Source organism: Trachurus japonicus, chromosome 16 (assembly GCF_045865225.1).
Source record: "Trachurus japonicus isolate A0001 chromosome 16, Traja_1.0".
Classification (NCBI taxonomy): domain Eukaryota; kingdom Metazoa; phylum Chordata; class Actinopteri; order Carangiformes; family Carangidae; genus Trachurus; species Trachurus japonicus.
Window position 1 is genome coordinate 26445611 of NC_140922.1, and position 25343 is coordinate 26470953.

The 25343-nt window shown below is 43.2% G+C and overlaps 1 protein-coding gene across 6 annotated transcripts in view; it reads left to right on the top strand.

Moving 5' to 3' along the window:
• Positions 1–25343, top strand: part of oxr1a (oxidation resistance 1a) — a 148024-nt gene that overhangs the window by 84568 nt on the left and 38113 nt on the right. For 5 of the 6 annotated variants that reach the window (XM_085802866.1, XM_085802865.1, XM_085802864.1 and 2 more), the window contains one exon: positions 16795–16877. In XM_085802866.1, coding sequence (XP_085658992.1) covers positions 16795–16877 — 83 coding nt within the window. Of the gene's footprint in view, positions 1–220; positions 584–16794; positions 16878–25343 lie in introns of those variants that run through there. The other variant, XM_085802868.1, reaches the window with a different exon arrangement.

Genomic DNA, 25343 nt, shown 5'->3' on the forward strand with positions numbered 1-25343 from the left:
TAATCCTATTTGTTATTAGTAGCCCATATCAAAAAGTTGTTTTGTGTTTCTATCTGCCATGGACTTTGTACAGTGAGTAGGCCTAGGCTAATGAGGCAGTAGGTTGCAGAACACACACACACACACACACGCCACCCTGTTGCCTGTAACTGCGTTGCACAGCTTGACTCCACTAGGGGCAAAAAAAAAAAAAAAGAGTTGGCAGTTGTTGACGTATTTCAAATAGTTCCTGTTTAGGAATGTGTAGAGTGTCGGAGGCTTTTCACACCACGAGTTTGAGTCTTGACACTTGGAGTCAACTCTGCGCTATGAGCAGCGCTTTAAACGCGTCGTGAGTCGTCGCTCCAGTAATCTAGGCTGAGCTTGTGTGCAGCAGTAGCCTATACTATGGACTACTTGTTTTCTATCACGGGCAGCGGCGCCAGAGTTGTCAGAGACGCAATCTCTCAGAGACTGTGGCCCGGATCGGGACAGGAGAGTGTTGAAGCTCAGCCGTACCATGCTGGGACAACGACAACAACAACAACAACAGTAACAACAACAACACACCACCACTACAGTATCCCCGTCCTCTCCAAAACAGGTCAGTGGGACACTCGGTCCATTCAGACAACTTCAACTAATAGAGAAACCAAACCTGCAACTTGTGCTTCCCTGCAGCGCGTGGTGCCAAAGTCCCTCTGAAAAAGTCTCATTTTAATGTTTATTAGTCCCTTTATAAAACTTTTATACATGATAGAACGAATGATAATACGCAGTCAGACATTTAAAGCGTCACTCTTAATATCGGTCCAGGTTTATTCATAAACTATTTCTTCTTTCGGTATCATTCAAACTGTTAGTTTGGGTTTGCTCGTTTTCCTCTCGCAGCCCTCTGACACTAAAATGCGCCACGTACATCGTTTTTGAGCTGCCCGACAAGATAAAAGTAAATGTTAATGCAAGGTAATTGCAGCATTATTGTAAAATTGCATTAAATCCGCGAATTTTAAAAAGAAAAGAAAAGAAAACAACAAATGACATTCTAAAGCGGGAATTATAAACAAACTTTGCAACTCTCCAACACATGCTGCTGCTGCTGTCAGCAAAAAACCTTGACAGCTCAAATAGTTACTACATTTCTTACGTTTCCTTTTGGGTGTTTTGAAAACATAAAACATGAGGGTGTGTCATGTGACCCAGCTTCACAGCAAGTAGCTAGGTAAACAACAGATCAAAGATAACAGATAATACATTTCCTACTAAGATAAAAGCGAGAAGAGTTACATGAAACCAACTGCATCACAAACCCCCTGTTTTGTTTTTGTGTTTTTTTACACCGGGCTTACATAAATCACATAGAATATGTGTCAGATCAATACATTAGGTTGAATAGGGAAGGAACACATTATGCAACACTTTACGGTTGCACACACATGTTGAAGAAGACTTCCTCGTCAGTGCAGTCACAGGACTGAGGATCCTAACGCATGCTACCGTGCCTGATGTCCTATTTTTTGTGCTGCTTCTAAGTCGTAACAAATCAGTTATACTCGTGTCCTCAGTCCTTGCTCCCTGCTCTCTGCCCGTCCAGCTTGTTGTGAGGAGGACGCACTGCCTGTAACAACTGAGCCATCCCAAATATTTCAGATCAGAAGGCAGTGCATGCTTAAAACCATCCAGCCAGTGAGTGAGCAAGTATGTCCTCAAGGCTTTTCACATCGGGGAGTATCTCCATGTTAATGAAAATTGGATTTTATTTTTTTCCCCCCTTTCTGCTTTGCCTCTCACACATAATTTATTATGAGACCCATCAGTGGCTTCTCTGACTTTGAATTAAATGCAGAGAAATGTACTGTAGTGCCGTTGAAATGAAAAAGCACAGACGGATCTGAGCTCTTGGCCACATGCTCCACCGATATATCACACAGGATGCCGTGCACTATTAGTTTGCTTTAATAGGTTGTTCTGAAAACACGGTGAAAGTTGCAGTGTGAGGACACACTCTCTCACCCATGCCCTGGTTTAATGTACAGGGGGGTGGAGGGGGTTTGCAGCTCATGCAGAGTCATCAGGCTCCAGAGCTCGGCAAGGCTGCAGGTTAATTGTTCGATCTAATTAGGACAAAGATTAATCAGATGCATGCTCTGCCGCTCTTGAAACGCCACACGGATGGCAGTGGGGTTCATTAGCAGTCCCTGTGTCTCTCTCCTCCAGCGGCAGCGGCAGAGTGGACCGCGGGGGCGGCTCATGTCTGCAGGCTACTGCCCCACTCAGGGGGCCGAAAGAATGAGACTAACTAGACGTGGAGTCAGGTAGTGGAAGTGAGGAGAGAGAAGGGTTACTGTAGAGACGAGGGTGGTCACAGAAGTAGCGAACCAACCATGAGTGGGCAGTGCGCTTACTTAAGAGGGGGATGACAGATAAAGCGCCCGGTTGCACTGTTCACCCTGCACCCTGGGCAATCAACTTTGTTGTCCCCTCTCTTGGCTGCAGCCTCTGTTTGAGGAATGGAGCAGCTCTTCTGTGAACTCACAGTAACTGCAGACGGAGGCGTTTTTGCGCCCAGAAAACTGTGAACCTCATATTTCATAAGTAGTTAAATAAAGCTTAGGGTTTATTGCTCAGTCCCTGAATAAAAAGTCTATATTAGTGATGGTTTAGCCGGGAAAATTAAAGAGGCCTTCCCCACCAGGGAGGGCCATCGCTGAGCTGTGGCCGGGACTGCAGATGACTCTGTTTGACGACCAGTTAACACATGAGACAAGTGCCTCATGTCAGTCATGTGATGCCACCTGAGTCAGCAGAGCTTACTGTAGATTGGGGCTGCAGTTAATGAGTGTTCCCATTATCAATTAATCCGCCACTTATCTGCTCAGTTAATTGTTGAATTGTTTGGTCTGTAACATTATATCAAGATGTCTGAAGGTTGCCAGCACTGTCATTGTCTTTTTTTCTTTCTTCTTTTTTTGACGGTCATATCCTCTTATTGCACCAGTATAGTATTAACTTGCCCTGAGGCAAACCACTGCAAAGTTTGCATTAAAGTCTTAAAGAGTTTGTTAAGGAGCCTTCGGGCTCTGTCTGATGACACGGTGAGACGGTCCTGAGGGTCCACAGACTCATCAGGAATGCATGTCGAGGTTGTGAGTTCATACGGGTGGTCAGTGGAACAAAGACGTCGTCGCTCTGCAAAAGTTGCTTCAGATGCATCATGCTTAACGGCAACATGCAGAATTGTTACATGAGGCCTGTTTTGGTGCTTGCTTCATCTTAATGTCACACAGAGAGATTAAGAAGTAGCATTAGAGACCAAGTGGTAGGATTTATGATGTTTGCACTGTCAACACAGAATTGCCACACTTACAGCCATTGAAAACTCATGCTAAAGCACAGCATGTCCCTGCAGATCATCCCTCAATCATCCTGTCTCAGATGTAATCGGCAGCATGTGACTTTTCTTTCAGAACACCAGTTTAACAGATACAGTTGTGTGTGTGTGTGTGTGTGTTCCTGTGAAGTACTTTTCTTTCTTCAGAGTTGATTACCGAGCCGTGTGAAGACAGTATATTCTGCTTTCACATGAGATGGACACATGGGTAATTTGCTTTTTTATTTGAAAACCCTGGAACTGCTTTTTCATCTATTATATATTCTTACTGTGTCTATACTGCTCCAGATTTCTAAAGCAGATTCGACACAAGGTTCTGAAGTTTTAAGATGTATCGATGAAATCTCCAACGGGGAGGGGAAACTTGCTGGCAAATAGACAAAGTCCAAGTGAGTTGTTGGTTTAAACTCAAGAAATGCATTACCAACTATTTTCTAAAGGGAGAAGTTTAATATCAATCAAATTTCACTTAAGCATCCTCTCTCCATAATGATTAAATTTAGGTCGATAAAAAGCCGGTTCATTTCAAATGGCATAGGCAAAAGTAGTAAAAATCCAGTTGTTATTTGACCTCTACTTCTGAGTATGGAGCAATGGATCATTGATCAAATTTGCAGATGTATTAGGATTACGATCCCTAAACTGTAATATTTCATGTACTGTAGATGTATCCAACAAGAAAAAAGCAAAGATTTAGAGAGGGTCATCTGGAAAAAAAAATTGATTAGTTATAGAAAATGCTTTTGCTGTCCAGCCTCGTCTTTGTTAATTGACTTGTGACCCTTCAGATTTGTCTTGTGACCCCTTTTTGGAGCTCCTTCGGGTTTCCACTGGCCCTGGCCTCATTACCTGGGAATCTGTCCTTCCCTTGCCCTTGTTAGGCTCTGCAATACATACACAGATTGTGTGGCCATGCTCTTTATTAGTAGCAGATGATTCACCAATGCCACGGCGCAAAGAGCGGCTTTGTCCTCCTGACATTGAACCCCTCTCTGCATCTCTAAGTTCCCTCTGTCCCCAGGGTGCTCACGTATTTGTCAGCGTTCACGTTCACCCCAAAGGCTGACACCAACTCCGCCGCAATTATCAGCATGATTCAGTAAGTGCAATCTGCTGCTGCTCTCGGAGCTGTAATGGTTTGATTTTAATCACCTTAATTTCCAAAAAGACCTTGAGCAGTTTGTATCAGCATGTCACTTGGCCTGCATGCCATTAGGAGGATCTGTTATGGCTCTGTCAAAGGGAACATAAGTGGCAGGAGTCCCAGCGGGATCGACCGGACCACAACTCCGTACACCTGCTTTGCTCATACAAGAACTGTGCTCAGGGTCTGAACTTATGACTGTTCCCTGACTTTTCAAGGCTGTTTTGCCCACACAACCTGATCAATTGCCTGTACTGAAACCATATCTTTCTCCAAGGACTTTGTCAACACAATGATGACAGTCTGTCCTGCTGAGAGGATGATGTATCTCCTGTAAGGAAAACCAGAAAGGAGGTCACTTAAGAGATAAAAACAAATCAAAGTGAAAATAGAGACCTAAAGGCTAAACTTGGCAGCAACAACTTGATGTCTGTATCACGACAAAAGGACAGCTCAGACATTATGGCATTCACGCAGGCATTCATATGGCCAATAAGCTTAACTGTGTTGTATAATGTATGCCCCGAGTTCTCAGATACTTCAGCAGCAGATGTTTGAAAGAGCCCAGATGACGGGCACAAACGCTGAGCACTGTTGAAGTTAACAGGAAGGTAATTAAAGACCTGTTCTGAGTGACTCAACAGCAGCTTTAGCATCTTCATCACTTCAGCTGAAAAGAGCACTCAGCCTCCGGAAACCTGCAGATTCCACACACCTTCGGTAGAAAACTCCCTCCTTATGAAAACACCAGAGATAAAACCACAGACTGCACGGACGTGACGTCAGATAGACTTTTCTAAAGAGATGCTTTCAAGCTTTCGCTCTGGATGAACCGTCCACTTCACATTCATAGTTTTTCTTTTCTGCCTTTTTGAAGCTGTTATTTTTAGTACGGTTGTGTTCATAATGACAGAAAAGGCAGTTCTCTCATTTATTGACTCGGGGTCAGAGAAGTTTTTATGATGAAGAATGAGTCTATGGGCAACATGAGTGCGAGTGAGGCGCCCATTTAGACATCATTTAATCTAATGAGCTAAGGATCAAAGTTTATTTCATGAAACGATTGTGCTAGAAGAGCAAACTCCTTTACACTGCTTTAAAAAACACTACGACCTGCCAGTATCAGGCTTTTGTTGGCAATGGAAAAGGCCAATGTCAACATTGACACCCAGGTCAAGTGATTGTGCAGTCATGGGGCTACCTTGGTTTAAAAAAACAAACCAACCAGATATTATTGCGAAGAAGATGAGTGGCCATTTTCTTTCCTGTCAGCTGAGTCTCTTGTTTATCCTCTTGATACAAGACTAGAAGGCCTCAGTTGAACTCGGTATGTATGACTTTTGTGTGTGAATTCAGACACTGGTGGTCAGTGCAAAGCTGAAGTCACAACACCACATAGTTTGTCTGAGAATAATGTCTTGAACGAGGTCAGTCCTCATTTGTTCATCTGTGAAGGTTTGTTTGTTTTGGCCTGTGGTTTTTAATTCTGTTGTTCAGTCTTTTGACCACATCAAACTACAGTCTGTGGGAAATGGAAATTAGGAGGGGAAATGTCCCAGTTTTACCCCGATGAGTTATTATTCTATTCTTTCCTAGACTAATATAATACATTTTAAACATTTGGCTCCAAAAACTGTTTGCAAGATGAGTTTTGTTTCATTGCTGAGGAGGGACACAGTTCATCAAGTTGTCAAATCTGATCCTCCTGTGTGTGTGTGTCTGTGTAATAGTTAGTCAAGCAGATGGATTTGAGGAGATGCTGTCATCAGTTTTTCCTCTGGACCTCGGCAGAACCGTCTGGATTCATGGAAAATCAGCTGTCTCTGCTGGTGATTCAGACTCTATTACTGTACTGGTTGGCCATTACAGACTGTGGTTAGACAGGAGGTGCAGTATTTGGAGCATTTTTTCATTACTCACAGATTTCCCAGCTTCCCCTTCATACATTAGTAGGACTTCTCAAGCGTTATAGAGATGCGCAGTTACAATTGAAGGGTCAGCATTCAAAATGTTACCATTGTTATCGGTCCAGTGTACCATTGTATCAAAGAAAAATGTAGTCAAAAGGCAAAACAGGACAATTCAGTGTGTAATATTATTATATACTGTACAGTATATTGGTATTAGATTATTATAAGTGACACCATAAAGGAACAGTATTGTGTCTTAGTTAAAGTAGGCTAATATTATTCAATGTAAGATCCTAATTAACCTATGGTAGCTAATGTTAACAAATGTTAACAAGCGTTGTATTGCTATAGATTGATTTCCCAGGCTCTTGTTCGCACAGTGACAGTCTTGCCTGAAGTATAGCTCTTAAGTAAATGTACTTTACTTTAGTTCCCCTAACTGTTTATCCAACTCTCTTATATTGTACTCCTTGTACCTGCATTTGTCCTGTACCGCACTAAAGCCTGTTCAGATCTTGATTCCTGAACAGGAGTCTTTGCTTTTGGGTCAATAAGAAGATCTGATAATGCAGAGTTTGTGTTTCTCATAGCTGAGCTCATCACTTCTCCTGCTATTGATTAGATGTGTAACCTGAGAGGTTAGTGTTGCCGCTGAGATGAGATGCAGAGTGCCAGGGCTCCGGGAGGCGACATCAACCAATAAAGATGCGCTTTTGTGCCATAAAGGCTGGATAACACGAGGTCTGCTTGCTTATGCCAACCCTGCACCATTTTCTACCATCTGCTCTCAACCATGAGCTTTCCCCTCGAGGCAGTCCAAACATTATTTCATTAATTAGGGGTGATTACATAATAATAATGAATGGACACTGGTCATTAATGCCCCTTTGCAGATCATCACACACAAGTTCAGCCACTGTGTTGCATTACTGTCATGGCCAGGATGGATCACAGCGCTGTTATGGAAGCTACAGCAAGCATACATTATGTATATGTATCATCGCTATCGATCTAGCCAGTGCAGCTGTACCATTCATCATGCCCTCTTTTTTCCCCCCCAACAACACACACACACAAACACACACACACCCTCCCACTCCAAACTTTGACTTGGAAAGAAATATTGCTCAAAGTGCAATAACCCTAACGCCAGAGTTTGGATGAATCACAGTGTGATTAGTGAGCCTGGAATCTGAATGCATGTGACAGTGGGGAGGAGGAGGACAGGATGTCTGGTGCTTAGGTAAGACCTCCACTTTTCATCTGCATGAGCTGTGGATCAAAGTAATTTCACTGCTACTGAGGAATAGATACAGTTATATTGAGGCAGATGGATACAGGACATTGTTTTATCAGGATCTACGTGTGGATGTAGCCTATATCCAAATCATCCAGTGATGCATATTGAGTTTAATATTTGAATATTAACACCAGTGTGATGCCTGAGTTTCAGTACTGATGACAGAACAATGCTTTTCTTTTTTCTACAACTGGAGAAAATTAATCCTAGTGATATTTCTTTTGGTGCCACCATGAGGATAGCAATTTATTTTTACTGAAATGTCTGTGTATCTATCATGGGATGGATTGCTACAAAAATGGTACAAACATTGCTTTCACTCCAAGTGAAAGCAATATGTTTTCTGTTTACTTCCTCTAATCTCATTTGCCTTTGGAATTACAGAACTGAGACTTATAGTGCCTGTGCACCACAGCTTAACTTTTTTAAAACAGCTGCAGCCCCTTGTACTTTCAAAGAGGTACTAGTAAGTTTTGCTAATGCTACAGAGCCAACACAACCAACATCAGTCTGCTGGTTGTGTACTGATCGCGACGGGAGCAGCAGGTTAACAGTTAACCAGTTAGTTTGCCGTACAGTATGTTAACTTAGCTTAGCAAATGCAGAGACTGCTTGCCGGAAAACTGCCCTCGATGGGAACGCACATCAGCGGTTTTGCATGAATTTACCTCGAAAATAACTCTGTCTCATAACATTGACACAGTGAATGTGCAGGTCACAACTTGTCCACAAGAGCGTTTTGGAGTTGTTGGATTGTGTATTTGATGAGTTTGATGAGGGGAAACCAAGAAATCCCATTAGCCTCCGTAGCATAGCCTCCGCCGATCTAAAAATAGCTTGCACCGACAATTAAGGGTAATGAACCTACTCCTAAAACAATAGGGATTATGTCAATGGACTAATTTGCCAAAATGTTGAACTATCCCTTTAAGTAGCTGTAAAAACATGATATAAATTGCAGCAAAATAAGAGTGTTGCTTTCCAGTCCTGCAGTCAGCACTTTGTAAGTAAAGAAATGGAGGCTGAAATTGAGCTTGCACAATTTCCTATAGATTGGTAAGTAAACAGCTGTTAATGCTAATAATGGCCATGTAGCAATAGTGTGAAAACATTTAGTCACTCCTTTAAGATAGGCCCTTCATATCAATAACACAAATGTAAGAGAACTGACTAGTTTGCAGATGGCATGTGCTGTTAATTAATGCATTGGTTTGCAAAGCCCCGGTATAGGTGGTTATGGTTAATATAACATTATACTTACTCCATTTCATTCAGAATATGATTTCTCCACAAGATGAAACTGCCATTGTATTGACTCTTTCTTTTTTTTTCTTTTTTTTAATAACACCCTTTTCCCTTCAAGTCTGCACCAGGTTCATCACTATGGAAACAGCCATGTACACTGTCAGCATATTAATTGAAATGAGTGTGTATGTGTGTTAACAACAGTGACGTTCCTCATAGTTCAGACTGGACTCCATTACCTAATGTGGAAAGAGAGTCGTGTCACAGTGTAAAGACTTTTTAAGCCACATTACCAGCAACACTACTACTGGAGTGTAATCAGCCGACATGGGGAGAGTGTTAATGAGAGGACAGGGCAGATCCAGAGCCTCCTGTTCAGGCTCGGACACACACACACACACACACACTCGCACACACACACTCGCACACACACACAAATCTGCAGTTCAGCAAAGTTTTCCTATAAAAGCTGAGTGGTGTATAGGCCGGTCCGAGGAGGCTGGCAGTGTAATACAGAGCTGAGTGGTGCTGAGAGTGTTGGCAAAGGGATGTTGCCTGTCACACTGTGTTCTCTGTGTTTAAGTTGACAGCTCCACTAGACCAATGCACTGTATATTCATTACAACAGAAAGACTGCAGCTTGTGCTATCACCATAGTAAAGTTATAAGAGCCCGTTTCTTCATACATACAGTGTGCCGGTTGCTTGTGTCGTCTGCTCAGTGGTATTCAAACAGGAATTATTGGGGCTATTGATTAAGAAATTTGACATTTGCTGTTGTTGGTATGATATATTGCTTTTTATCTTCCAGCAATTTGAAATATGAGATATAATTAGAAGATCCATACGTGTAATTACTCCCCCAAAGGTTGGAGACATTTAAACTATTAAAAAAAGCGTGTAGCTGTAATGAATGAACTCATTATTTAAAACTAGTACAGCGTGCGTCTTCCCCTCCTTTCTGTAGCTGCCTCTCTTCAATATAAAAGCATGCTCTTTCTGATTTGTGACAACAGAGTATGATATTATCACGATAATTGTGTCTCGATACGATATTATTGCGATATTAAAAAATATTGCCATATGCTGCGATATATTCCAGTTTATTAGCTTTTTTCAACTCCAAATGAAAACTTAGTTATTTGTTTTGTACTATTATATAATAAACTTCTCAGTCTGTTCAGATCAATACTTGCCGTCCGTATATCGATACAATATTGCCATGTAAAATATCACGATACCACACTATATCGATTTTTCCCCCATCACCACTGGCCTCTTAGCTCTCTATCAAACTACTTAATTTTTTCCCCTTAAATGTTAATGTACCATACAGTAACTTATGATACATAATGGATAACTTCCTTTTGCACATGAGAAAGAGGCTCATGAAACTTGCAGCTCTACTTCAGCTGCAATAAAATTGTCATGTCCACCCTAATGACTCGGTGTCGAGACAACAGCACCGGCCGCTCGGCTTTAAAGCCCAGAGTTGGTTGCTATATGTGACAGTCAGCACTTTTTACTCCAGTTTTGTTTGTCTAAGCATTTCACTGCATACACTAGTGTCTTTTCACAGACTCTTGATTCAAGTCAGAGGTAAGAACTCTCCATCAATCCCTCTTCTCAGCCCAGCACTGTGTCCTCCGTGTCAAGACAAGTGCGTCGGCAGTATTTTTTCCAGCTTTGCTTTTGGTAAAGCATCTTTTACTATACCCAGGTATCACTGTTGACCAATGTAGCTGGTATATTCCTCCTGTCGGGATGTAGTAAATCTGGAGAGAGTGACGAATTGTTTATGGGGGAAAAAAACAGTATAGAGTGTCAAGGATGTTTTTGTCGTTGATATGCAGAGATTGTGTTTCAGTTTAGATTTTTCATGTTCAGGCTTTTCTAGCACACGCATAATGCACATCATTCATTGAGACAGCATGACATAACATACTCAAAATGGCAGAATCCAGAGCTGTAGGGGGTGCAGAGGCTGCGCTGGAAAATGTTTAAAGAAATGGGCCTGTGGCCAGTGCCCATCTAGATGAAGTAAACGCACTCATCTCTGCCGAGCAGCACAGTGGAGAGACATTTCTAACGGAGGTGAGGCGAGGTCGCTAGTTATCTAATTTGTTGTTCAACCAACTAAAACAGCAGTTACCGCAGCCTATGCAATTTTACTGTTGTCATTTCCCATAAAGAACATTTTACTTGGCTCATTAATGGGCTGAATTACAACAACACTAGGTCAGCTGTGTGGGAGAAGCTGAAAGGAGCTGCTGTGTGTCAGGCAACAAAACAAAGGGCCGCCTCTCTCACCAGTCTGCGATGTAAACACAGTCACAAGAAGTCATGCTTATCTGAACAACTTAACAAAAATCCTGTGTTACAATGCACTGTCTCATGGCTGCACGGCACTGCAGAAAGGAGCACAGCAGGTGTCAGTGTGCGTCTGTGTGTTTGTGGTGCGAAGGCGAGGTTTGGGAGGAGGTCAGTCGACCTTAAAGTCAATACAAATGAGAGGAGACGTAAGTGATTTAGCTCAGGCTGCAGTAGGTTTAACTCACCTCTCTGCAGGTCCACGGTCTAATGTGCCTATGTGGGGGTCTGAGACATGGAAACTGTGATCACCCCCCCACTGAGTGACAAACTTGTGAAGCTTTTTGAGGACAAAAGAAGGTTGTTCAGGTTCATTGCATTGTGTTCAAAATTCCCAAAGATATACACATTGCTGATGTGAGTTTAAATGGGGACATTACTTTTTCTTTTTCCGATTCCTGTGGGTTTTATCGCCGAGTATGCACATTTATGGCAGCCGTGAAGGATCCGTTATGATAGTTACTCCATTCACAAAGATTTCATAATCTTCAGTGTACAAGTGCCTATTTGTGGATTCATTCCTTTGGCTTGGTCGGAGTGAGAAAACCGATGAAGAAGGCTGCGTTTTTTTTTTTCTTTTTTAATCCGGTTCCAGTTTTAAACACAGAGAATGGTCTTGATTCATGACAAGAGCTGAATGCAAATGCTACTGTATTTGAGTCTAAAAACATTCTGTGTTCTGTACCAGCGCAATCTGTTGAGTATGAATCACGGCTTCTAAATATATATATATATATAGTTCTCCTTCACTTTGTGCACAGCCATGACAAACCGAAGCAGGCAGGGAATAGGAGAGTCAACAACTATCTGACTAACACTCCCTCATGGTTTGATAGAATACACAAGCAGCCAATTTCCCTCTGCTCCCATGTTTTCCGTGCCTTCTGGCAACATGCAGCCCTCCCCAGATGTTATTTTTAGAAATCTCCCCCCCCGAAACAGTAAGGGGAGGCAATAGCTCTGCGTCGTATAGCCACACTGAACAGGTGCTGTGCGGGACGAGTTGGAGAGCTGGAGACTTTCCTCAAAAGCTTGTGAGGGGGAGGACGGACATGATGGACACGATGACAGGAATCCCAGTGAAATATAATGCACATACCACCACCACTGTGTTTTATGAAGCGCCAGGAAGAAATAACAGTTACTGGATGCACATGGATGACATGAAACAATCGGGCTGTGGTTTCCCGTCTGTAGAGACAGGGCTTATTTAGAGCCAACAGATGCTCCTAGTGTCCTGCGGAGTGGGATGAAACCAGAGCCTTTGTTATGGAAGATGACCCGGTGCTGCGCTCCACTGTGTCTGGAGTGTGAATAAAATGCCCCACGTCTTGTGCCACCTTCCGCGGTGAGGTTTAATTTTAGACAAGTCACCGGCTCAGCATGCGCGAACACCCTTGCAGCTGCTAATGCAAATCTGCTATTCTATTCTACTTCACTTTCTTTCTTTCAGTCTGCCTGTTCTCTTCATATCTCACTGCGACTCCCTCCCTCTCTCCTTGTCATCCTCACCTCTGTATTATTTGAAAGTCTCAAACCTTAGATCGCTCAGGTCTTATTATAGGTGGGGGAAAAAACATGCTAAACAGGAAGTGACACAGAAAATATTTTGACGGAGAAACCGAGAGTTGATGTAACGTGGAGAACACTAATGCTAATTTCATAAACTGTGACAAAAAAATTCTTCAGTGTCTTATTTTTCATGATGCAAATAAAATAAAACATAACCATACATGAGAACTCTTCAGCTTTGAGGCGAATGTCAAAGGCAGCTGCGATAACACTATAGTTTAACAACCAGATTATGTTGAATATGCTTGTTACTCTTTTTTTTTATTTGGTGCTTTAAATATATCAAATTTACAAAAATCAAACTAAAGCTTTGACTTGACTCAGTTATCAGTGTTAATGGGAATTAGATTAAAACAAAAAAAATCTAATCACTAAAATTTGCCTAAAACTAATACACAAACAGTCACTTCTGAAAATTATGATTAAAAATATTAATCAAAATTAACATAAGCATATGTCAAGCTGCTCACTTCAAGCTTAGCCAAAAGAAAACACTACACACATCTTTACTGTCTTTGCAATCCTGCATGTCACAGACTGGTCTGACACCTCTGCAGTTAAATTACAGACTCAGGTTACATGCAGTCTGCTACACTGGCATGACCTGCAATTAAACAGAGACACAGAGGATTATATTTCATAACAGGGAAGCATGGCATCACAGCGATGACGTGTTGCCCCTAAATAGAAACTAACTAAGATGCCATCATCCAGCTTCAATTTGTATTCTGTATCTGGGGATAATAATCGTTCCAACATTTTCATTTGGGTGCTGAATAATTGATTTTACACGCAATACAAGGCCTTGTCCAAGCTGACAAAATCTAATCATATAAGAAATGGGGGTGTTGATATTTAATGAAGTAGCCTACAGATATTCTGGAGATGACTATTAGGTCCTGTCCAAACTTGGTACACACAAAGTGATGTGGATAGATCAGGGTCGAGGGTCAAAAGATGTTTTTAAGGGTGTGTTCAGGCCTGGGTCATTTGGGGCAGTTGTTCTCCGAAACAGGGAGCGTTTAACCCCAAAGATCGGTTCGTTTGGGCAGATGTGAACACAGCAGTCACACTCGGATACGATATTGGGCCGAAATTATATACGTAAATGATGGGTCAGTTGAGTTTAAATTTTCAGTTGAGACCTCTGTTGCATGGTTTTTGTTTTTCCCAGGTAAGCTCCTCCTCCTTCTGGGTAAAAGATTTCTGACCAATTAATGAACAGTTGGTTCATGCATGGGATTTGTTTACATCTTTGGACCGCTCGGAGTCGGGACTGTTACCTTGTGAACACAAACAACCCGAAAGAAAAATGCAACAATTGTATCGTTTTAGCCCGGTGAATCTGAAAAACAAAGCAAATGAGCCACATAATGGTCTGAATACACCCTGTAGGTGGAAGCATGTTCAAAAACCATTGTTTCCCTGAGCCATTAAATGAAGGGTCAGAACATAATCAGACAATAAATACAACAAGAGCTTGAAATAAATCAATTTTATTTTGTAAGCACAATTGCTAAAGAGGAAGTCATCCTGTGGGTGATCATTGGAAAGCAAAAGGGTTTCTAATCTAGCTGTTCCAAAACTAGGCTGCACCAGAGAGCCACGATAGAGACGTGATATGTGTGGAAAGGTTAACACTTCCAGGCAGCCTTTCCTGGAAGACGATTAGCATGCTGCACTAGGAAATGTTGCGTAGAGAATGAAGTACATGACTAAAGTCTACCGCCATGCTAGCAGCTTTTTTAGGTCATGCCAATGGGCAGTGGTGCAGAGAGCTAAATGTGAACATCAGCCTGTCATTCACATCCATGATGCTAACATGCTGCTAGTGATGTTACTAACCTGCTGGTGCATGTGTAATGCTTATCACGATCACCAACTCAGCGTAGCATGAGATCATGCTAATATCGACTAATAAACAAGAGAGCAGAGCTGTGTTGTCTAGTGTGGGCCGATAGGCCGCTGTCATCCATAGAGAATTGGTTTCACAAAGTCACAAGCTTTATATATTTAGCGACTTTTTCTGGCCTTGGTTCTTTATGCTTTATTCTTGTTAAAAAACAACATTTCACCTCCTCAGGCATCTAAAATCATTCATCAAATGAACAATGTAGAGGAATCAGTCTTTGGTTAAATCCTCATTGCTTCGAGACATATAAGGCAACCTGCGACAAGAGGTCGGATGAAGCTTTTTCTTTGTCGAGGGTCAAGAGCACAAAAAAAAAGAGAGAGAACCAGTGAAGCAAAGAAATTAAAGCCACAGAAAAGCAGACTTCAAACCAGAGAAGGAAAAGCAATGCAAAATGCTAATATGGCAAAGGAATATTAAAGACAATAGTGTAAGTGGGATGTTTCGGCATCAGTATTATGTCCAGACAGTGTCTACATTTCATGAACTTAACCCACAGTTTCATCTTTACAAGGCTGACATTTACACCTGAAGCAGCTCCCTCCCCTCTCACTTTCTGCCAGGCAGTCGTAGGCCCCAGAAATAGCAACACTGGTGTATGACTCATGGTTTGAGCCATCTGAGATGCCTGATGAGAGAGCAAATAAAGAGACTCATTAAGAATATAGGAGCAGCTACAGAAATAAGACTTGTAACTGGAGTTGTGTGAGAGCAGTGGGTCAATGTCCAACTCCAGGTCCGTCACCCAAACTTCGAATGACCTTCTCCAGTCAGCTGACGTCTTGGCTCCTTACACCCCCGCCCCCATTCTTTCGTTTTCTCAGCCCGAAGTCAAAGATTAAAGTCGGCCCCTTTTTTCCAGATCCTCTCAATCCCATGAGTCTCCTTCTGCTTTCTTTCATCTCCTGTCCTATCTTTTGCGTCTGTCTTTCATCCCGCTTGCTTCGATATTCCATCCACCCTCTTTCCTTCATCTTCATGCCTTCTCCCACTTTTACCCAGCCCCCCTCTCCCCCATCTCCCCCATGGGCCATGTCACCATACACCCTTCATTCCTTTGTCCTCTGCATCCTCACATGCATCTATCTTTACCACTTCATAGCCTTTTGTTCCTTGGATTTAAATTTCCATCTGGCAGCTTTGACCTTCTATTTAAATTTTTCCAACCATCCATCCTGGACCACATCACCTTTCTGAAAAAAGTAGGAATCTTTAAGGATCTGTAATCTGTTAGAAAAGTATCCCAAAACAACTGGAGCCACTATCTTTACTCCCACTTTACTCCTCCACTCTCTTCTTCAGCTGTCTCTTCCCCCCATGCAACATCCCCTCATTACCCAACAACCAACTCCTAGCGCTGAACCCCCACCCCACCCCACCCCGCCTCCCCATCCCCATCCCCTTCATCCACCACCCTCGAGTTCAGCCCCCACTTTCCCTCTGCTCCAGCACGCCCCCCTCTTCTCTTCTCAGCTGAATCCATCTTCCTCCTCTCCTCCTCCTCCTCTCGGGCTCGCATCCAGAGCGGCAGCAGCAGCTAGTGCCCTGATGGAGGTCAGCCTGGTCTCTGTCTGCTGCCGTGAGAGGCAACAAGGGGAGGAAGGCAAGGTGAACTGCTGCTTTCAACAACGGCTGTCATTGCGCTGCACGGCGGGCTAGGAAGGAGGAAGCAGGGAGAGGAGAGGAGAGGCGAGCGAGTGAGAGAGGGGAGGACAGTGTGTTAGAGAGAGAGAGAGAAAGAGAGAGAGAGCGATAGCGGGAGAGTAGAAGCAGAGCAAGAAGGAGAGAGAGAGAGAGAGACAGAGAGAGAGAGAAAGTGGTCCGCCGCTCACAGCTCACATCGCTGGCTGGCTGGCTCGCTCACTGTTGACGAATGAGCTGTCTACCCACGGGGCTGGGAAACGGCAGCTTGTGACAAGCTGGGGAGAGAGGAACATGAATGTAATGCGTACCTTGCCTCGCTTGCTTTCAGATACCGGCCAGAAGAAGACTCCAGAGAAGAAGGATGGGAGGCGCATGTCGTTCCAGAGACCCAAAGGGACCATCGAATATTCTGTGAGTAACGCACTAAAAGCGAGACTGCTGTTTTCTGTGTTAATGTCATTACATGTTTGTTTGTTTTTTTGACGCTTCTCTGCTCCGGTGCTGCTCTTGCTCCTGCTGCTGCTGGTGTTGGTGTTGGTGCTGCTTCTGTATATGTGTGTCTGTGCTGCTGCTGCTGCTGGTGGTGATGGTTTGTGTAGCTCTCTCTAGCTCCAGTAATATTTGAGCTGTAGCAGTTGTGTTTGTGTGTAGACAAGGCACGGTGTCGGACCACGCTTGGTATCTCATTAGCGAGGAGGGGAGAGAAGCATTTGGTGAATTTAGCCAGTGTGTAACACGTGTACCTCATTCTCAGAGTGTTTACATAAAGAAGGTAGTGTGTGTTTGTCTGTGAGCATGGTATAAGCTTGTAGAAAGCTTATATAGAAACAATGCATCCTCTGTTACTAAAGACTCCTCATGCATCAGCACAGCACTCAGCTCTGTATTGCATGTTGATGTATAAGGAAGAGGCAGAAACTGTACAGTATAGCGGCTGCATACGTCTCCTCCAGCTGGACCGGGGGGACGTCAGACAGGCAGGAGCTGCTGGCAGGGTGTCTATTTGTTTTTCCACTCGTTCTCCCTCTCTCTGTGCCGCGTATCGGCGAGCATTCCACCACAGAGCTCGCTGTGCTTGCGAATGACCTTCCAACTGCGTTGTCATTTCTATTGATTTAGCTGTTGTATGGGAGGAGGGGAGGGGAGGAGAGGGGGGGTTCAGAGAGAGAGAGAGAGGGCTCTGGTTCCCTGGCGTGAACTGAAAATGGAGCCCGTCTCTGCTGCTTTGCCATGGTTGTGTTCTTCAAATGACCCTCAAATCCAGCTGCAATCAGACTGCCTTTCTTGCCTCTCTCTCCGTGGCAACAGTGAGGAGTGGGATTTCTGTGGCTCTGCTCCGACCGTCTGCCTGACTGCCGGAGAGAGAGAGGGAGAGAGAGGAGAGATGAGGGGAGGAAGGAGGGAGAGAGGAGAGGAAGGAAGGAAGGAGAGGAGAGGAGAGGAGAGGAGAGGAGAGGAGAGGAGAGGAGAGGAGAGGAGGAAGGGTCTGTACTGTCACTGACGCCGTCTCTTCCCCAAACTCCTCTCCTTATCACCCACCCCTCCCCTCCTCCTCTGTTTTTGACAGCTACTCTGCCACTGGATCTCTGTGGACACTTGCTTCCTCTACTGTTGATCTCACTGTGATTGCCCCCCTGCCCCCTCCCCACCTCAAACACCTCAGCAACACTGACACCACCTCCAACGTCCACCGCCTCCTCCCCGACCTGTCAGTTATCCCACCAGACCCGCTGATTGACAAGGCCCTTGTTTACTTCGTCAGGGCTCGAGCTAGACCGTTACAACGGGATATTTGTCAGAGGCAAAGCACTGTGTCATGATATGAGCCCCGAAGAGTCGGCAGGATGGATAGAATAGAAATGCTCGTGGTTTAAAATAATTAAAATAAATAAATAAAAATCTAGGGATAAATTTAGTATTTAGTTTCAGGGGAGAAAAAGATTAATATCTCAATTACACAGCATACCAATCCTGTTCTTGTCAGCCATCACTCTCTCTCCCTGTCTTCCCCCCTTATTACCTCCCCCCCACTAGATTGCTGATAGTGTGATGGATGGATCGAGCACTGCCAATGATTGTGTCCTGTAGCCTGACATGCTGCAACAGCACGTATAGCGATGGAGGCAAAGGCCGGCGAGAATATTTAAGGCGCTATAACCTCACCGCTCTCAGAGAGAGACACATGGCCGGCAGTGTCTGGGTGATTGAGAAGCAGCTTTATCTTAAACTCATCTCCTGCGCTGGGGGGACGGCCGGCGATGTTTCCTTATTTCGCTCTCCAGCAGATAAGTTTATAATCTATCGCCTAGCGCCCACAGGAAAGAGGGAGGGCTTCCTCTTATGCCACTTTATCAATACAATCTCCCTCCTTCTCCCTCCCTCCTCTCACTCCTCTACCTCACACACAGGCTTCTTTTTCTGTCCCTTTTTTTTTTTTTTCTTGCATTGAGAAATAACCTGAGCAGCTGCAAACCATCTGCCTAGACACTGATAACGCCGGTCCATTCAGCCAAGTCCAGCTATTGGCTGACCTGCATCCAATTAAAAAAGTGTTTGAAGTCTCTGGGAACAACAGAGATAGATGATGAGACAGAAAGACGTAGACGGAGAGGCAAAGAGCAGCACAGAGGTGAGCCATGATGGGAGTGGAGGGAGGGGAGGAGGGGGAGGGATTGGCTCTTGTCTTTCCACAGCCGGAGAGAGAGAGAAGGGCAGCCAGTCAAAGTCAAACAAAATGAAGAAGTGAGAGAAGTGAGGGCCTCACAGATTTATCTCCAGACACATCAGCGTTGCCACACTGTGGACAGAGATGCTCTAGTTGAGCTGCTATTTTGGTTTTTTGCCTCAGCTCCAAGGACCAGCACAGTGTCCTGACTCTGACTAACAAATGGCTGCATTCATAACTTGTGTGTTACTTTTGAAGCTTTGCTCTTATACTTTCTCTTGGTTATGATGTGATAACATTGCTCTCCAACTAAGTAAGTTGTATTTTACCCTTGAACATTTTGGCTAAATAAGAAATCAGACGTGGTAAGAAAGAGGAACATGTAAGCAAGTTAAAGTCTAGGCAGATGGTCCTGGTGCGAAACTACAGATGTCCCCAATGATGATCTAATTCTGATCTGATGAATATATTTTAATGTCAGACAGGAGGACCGCATTGCAGAGAACACACAAACCCTGTTTCCAACACTTTCATAATATGAACTAACTTTGATTGGCAGTAGCTGATGACGTACTACCGGAGGTCTGGTTCGTCGTTTTAAAAATAAGAAGCTCTTAGCTGATTGTTTTGGAAGCCACCCTTTTATAAGATGAGAGAAGAGATATCTTTATTTTAGATATTGATTCATTAAAACCTGCTCATATCTGCTCTGACTGTCATCTGATCGGCACATGATATCCTGAGGTGAAAATTAAATTGCACTCCGAATTTAGTTCATAATCCCTTAGTCCATGTTTCCCATTAATTACCTTGACTGTTGCATCCTGCCACTGTCTAATTTGTCCCACCACATACTGCTGATCATTAAGGGATTGCGGTTAAGCCAGATTGACATAAAATGAGGGCAGGGTAAAGTGTGGACAGGTGTGGGAGTCCTTCACTGGGAAGACAAATAAAAAAAACCGAGCATGAAACTCTGGAGCTGTGTGTCAAGCATTTATTTTGTTCAAAACAATTCAAATATTTGTAGTGGAACACCTTTATTGTTTGATAATGATTAATTAAAGAAAGAGGCCAAACCCGTCTGCTGAGAGTGAGTGTCACACAGGATCAACAGTCAGTTAACCTGACAACAACCTGTAAATGAATGAGGAACAGGAAGATTTGGTTGCAAAACAAAAAGAAGCAGCAGTTGTATGGAGTTATTTTAGGTATGTTAACAAACAAACAGGTATGTAATCATTCTCATATCTGCAAAAAATGTGATAAATATGATTTTTTTTTTTAATAACTTCCACAAAATCTCATCAGTTAACCTTAGGCGTTCAGGGTCCTCATAATGAGTAGAAAGCATGGTCAAAAACACTGCGATAACAGGTGTTGTGATAAACGGGAAGTATTCTTTATTGTTGAGTCATGTTTGAACTCCCTTACCCATACTCTCGTTCAGTCTATTGCGGTGCTCTCAGCAGAAACGCCACAACAAAGCTCTCATTACATTTTGTATAGTGACACTAGAGAGAGCAGTTTTGAAGGGAAGCGCCGTCTAAATTCAAGTTTGTAGGCAGCAGAAGAAAGAAATTGAATTAAATTAGTATTCACAATGTTGCCATGATATGTATGTATATATGTGTGTGTGTGTGTGTGTGTGTGTGTGTGTGTGTGGCAGCTGGTCAAAGACTGTCAGATGGATTACAATGACATTTTATTCAGACATTCATGGATCCCTGAGGATGACTTCGGTGATGATACAGCCGTTCGTCTATCACCACTCTAAGTTTATTATAAGTAGTTTAACATGAAATGTTTTTTCAGTGCTAATTGGCAAACATTGGTGGCACACATACTAACCACATACTAAACAGAGGCTTACTGTGTTATTGTTAGCAGATTCAAAACTTGCAGAGCTTCTAGCTTGATTGCGCTTGTAGTTTTGACTCAATATCTTGAGAAGACAAACCATACAGGAAGTCCCTTGATGGAAAGTGTGATATAGATCATTATGAGAATAATACCATTACAAATATCATCAACTAGTCAATGCACTGTTTTGTATTCACCAAATTTCTGTTACTTAATGCTACAGAAAAAAAATAATGCACTAAAATAGCCAACATATCCGCACAGTCAGTCTGTTCTGATCAGACCAGACAGTGTCAGTAGGAACCAGATGTGTCATGATTCCACCAGATGTGAACGAGGGAAGGCTCATGATGACAGAGTCATGATCAGTCAGTATCACCAGCCTGCTGGTTGAGTGGATCTCTGCTGGGCTAAAAGGAAGCACTATGGGCATTTGAGGGCTCGCGGACGGTAGATGAGTCATACACCAAGCACCAGGTGTGTGTGTGTGTGTGTGTCTGTGTGTGTGTGTGTATGCTTGTGCACGCACACACAGAGAAACACACATCGACAGTCATCTTAACTCTGCACCCTCCTGACAATCAGTCACTCTGATTGCATTATTCACCGCTGGGTAGGAGAGGGGATCCCACTGTTTCAGCTCTTTCACAGCTCTGGATGATGGAGAAATGATGGGATTGGAGGGGTGTGTGGATGGGGATGTTAAAAGTGATGGAGGAGAGAATAGAGGGGAATGCATGTGGAGAAGATGGGGGCTGATGGACGGGTGGCGTGATGGATAGAAGAGCTGAGTAATACATGGCTTTGATGTCAGCAGTTCACTCTGATACCTTTTTGGTCTGAGCTTTATTTAATGCAACGTGCTTCACTTCACTTACATGTTGGAGGGAGATTAAACTTTTTTAATTTTAGATTTTGCCGCACAAACATTCATTTGTTAGTCATCCAAACTACAAAATGACTTGGCTGTTACCTGGTAAACAGGCATCTCAAGCCAAAGTCTTTTGCCAAACATGTTTCTGAGGGAGGGAAATGCCAATCTGCATCACTCATTTAAAGAGTTAGCATGGATTGTGTGCTTTTTAGCGCTCAGAGTGAGAAGTCCGTCACTCAGTAAACAATCTTGTGTTGGCTGCCTGTATTTGGCAGCCAGATCGCCGCTGATTATTAATGGACACCTGATACAAGAGAATATTAAAGAATAGTCAGAATCCTTCTTTTACACTACATCTCATGAAGGTTTTAATCACTTTAATAATAATCTTTAAACACCCAGAGCTGAGCATCTGCTCATCCTGTTGGTCTGTGGAACTGTTATTTAAGCTAACACTAGCTCAGCAGCCAAAAGACAGGACTAAGAGCTGTCGACTGGCTCCATTTAGATGATAACTTTAGGTGTAAGGCCCGAAAACAGTTTGTCATTGTCACCCTATAAGTGGAAAAATCTATTTATTAGTCCCATCTGATCCTTCTCAGACAGTCCTGGCTCATACACTGTCTGTGCCTTGACATCTCTGAGTCATAACGTACGTCTTTTTCTGCCTTGCTGGTTCTTGAATGTCGTTTCTGTTTCGGCTGTCGAAGCTTGAAGCAAGAGGGTCACAACCTGACCCAAGGAGCAATCCACAGGAGCTTGAAAGTGAGACGGGGCGGCGGTTCTCGCCCTGTGTCCCATGAAAAGGACAGAATAGCTTGGTCCCCCCCCCCCCCCGTCAGTTATAGCGTGTTTAAATTTAGGTCTGTACACAATCAGCGAGGATATAGTTTGAACACAATACACATGCCATTAGGATAGTAACGACAAACTCACCATGGCAACTCTCATGCTAAAGCTGGTCTTCATCCTTCATTATAAAAATGAGGAGCGATAGCTGCTCTGATATGGCATTACGGGTGATTAAACCAAAGCCTGGAGTTTTATTTCCAGTTTGGTGACGATGCAGTCGAATCATTGTGTTGATTTTGCAGTCGTTTAATTGGCTCCACTTCCTGTTTTCCCATTTCCAACTGAGAATCTGAGGTAGCCTACAACCTATGAAACCTTTAAACACATATCTGCTTAATAATCGAACCAAGAAGCCATGGCTCTGAGATTGCATCTATCTTACTTCCTTGGTTGACCTTTCGCAGTAGCACTCACAGATTTGCTCTCCTGTTCCACGTTTAATGTTCTTACCAAGATGTCAGCGGACTATTTAATGGAGCTATTAGTCTTTAGCCGTGCGTATGACTGCCCTTGTTGAAGCTGTAACGTCCACTCCTGTTCAACAAGGTGACCATTAGCTGGATGTCAGTCATTCTCAAGATGGCTGCCATCATCACGGCCTTCCCTCTGCCCTTCTCCTTGAAAGGAGGTTGATGTCACCCTAACAGGAAGAAGCTTAATTATTCATCCTCAGTTCTGGATGAATAATGGGTATTATTGATCCACAGGATAAGAAGATAGGGTCTACCTGTCATTAGTGGCTATGATCCTGATTGCGATTACTGTTTCTCCCCCCTCTCTCATTCTCCTGTCAATGTGTCAATAACAGGTCTTTATCAGTGGGTCTCATTTGCATGTCCCCTGTCCTCTGCCACTTAATCGAGTTAGAGATAGCTCCTGTTACAGTACGATCAATGGCTGCTTCTGAGATTTGGTGGGAGTCAAATGTACAGTGCAGTACGTGTCATTTTAGTGTCTCCTTGATTCTTCTGTGAGACTCCTTGTCTCGCTAATGCTCATTTAGATAATTAAGCTTAAAATGAATCATACTGTTATTACACTTGTTGGATGCCAAGACCATAGCCCACACTTCTGGCTTTGCCAATGTTTACTTCATTGAACACCAGATATTTTTACCCATATTGATTGGCTGAGCTCCTGATACAAGAACTACTGTACCAGAGCAGCAATTTGATACAGGAGCCAACAGCTGTCATAGGTAAGGCAAAGCTTTCAACTATCTTATTTGTAGAGCAAAAAAAACAAAACAAAAGCAGAGGTTTTTCTACAATAGAAACCAACATGCAGTTGCAAATGTCCTGTAGACCTGAATGCCCCATAGGTTGGCTTTGTGCTGAGCAACAGAGGAGCTATAAAGCTAAAAATAAATAGGTCATGGATGAGATGGTAGCAAATAGCACCTAGGGAGAATCGATGCTCTGTGCTGAAGCCGCCTGGATGAAAGGCTCCGACACCGAAGGAACCATGCTGCTGACCATTAACTCTTTATCTTCTCAACTAAAGTAAACAAGAAAAAAAACCCACATTGCATCCTTTAAAATAAGACTTCAATCTTGAAATGCTAGCCATGTACCAAGGACATTACACAAATGCTGAAAACTGGGGGTTGTAAATCCTTAGATGGACGGGATGATTGATGTTCAGTTATGACAGGCCACAGTAATAATTTCAAACATCGAGGGTATAGTATAGTATGGTGTTATTATTCTGCTTTTTATGGCCATGTTGTAAATACATAATGGCTGTGTGTGTGTGTCATTGTTGTGTCACAGAGACATTGTCACCACCGTGGATCTGATCTCCGTGATGCCTCCTGTTCTCTTTGGGACAGGGTATTTATCATGTTGACATGCCGCTGCTGTCTGAGTGAACAGTGCGACTCCCTTCACAGAGCCGGTGAAGATGACAAATCATGTAGTTCCTCGATACTGTCATAAGATGTCCAAGAGCAGTTGTTAATGACAGTTATGAGGAAATATTTTTAGGTGGGAGACAAACCTGTCACCACCACATGCTCTTTATGTCTTCTTTGCTTCTTGGCTCTGCTAATTCAGTCTCTTTTAGTGACTGTGGTGGAAAAACACCTGGTATATTCTCCACTTGATCAAATCCAAACAAGTAAGACATCACCGAGTGTACTGTGTTGTCATGCAAACCAGTTTCCCAGTGTTGATTTTCCTTTTTTGCTCTGATCTTGTTTGGGATGTGAAGTTTTCCGGCAGCTTAGAGAAACCTGGTTGTTCAGCTCCAGGTTGTTGATGTTGTTTTTTTTTTTTATCATTTACAAAAGCACAGGCATATTCAATAATCCCCATTACTCTCTGTCTTCTCTGTATCAGCTGAGCTACCGTGGCCTTTTAGAGGGAATCGAGTTGTTTTGTAGGATTTGCCTTCTTATCTAATTATCTAAAAGACAAGGGGAAGTCTTTGTAATCAGTGATTAGAAAACCACAAGGTGTTTACATGCAGCATGACAGTCTCTATCTGAGCTTTATGTATACAGGTATACGAACTCACCCATGGTCTGTACACACGCAACACATAACAGGGACACATCTGTTGGAGCATGATCATAACTGCTCTCACATGAATGTAGTAAATGTAGTTATATGAACTAGGACGT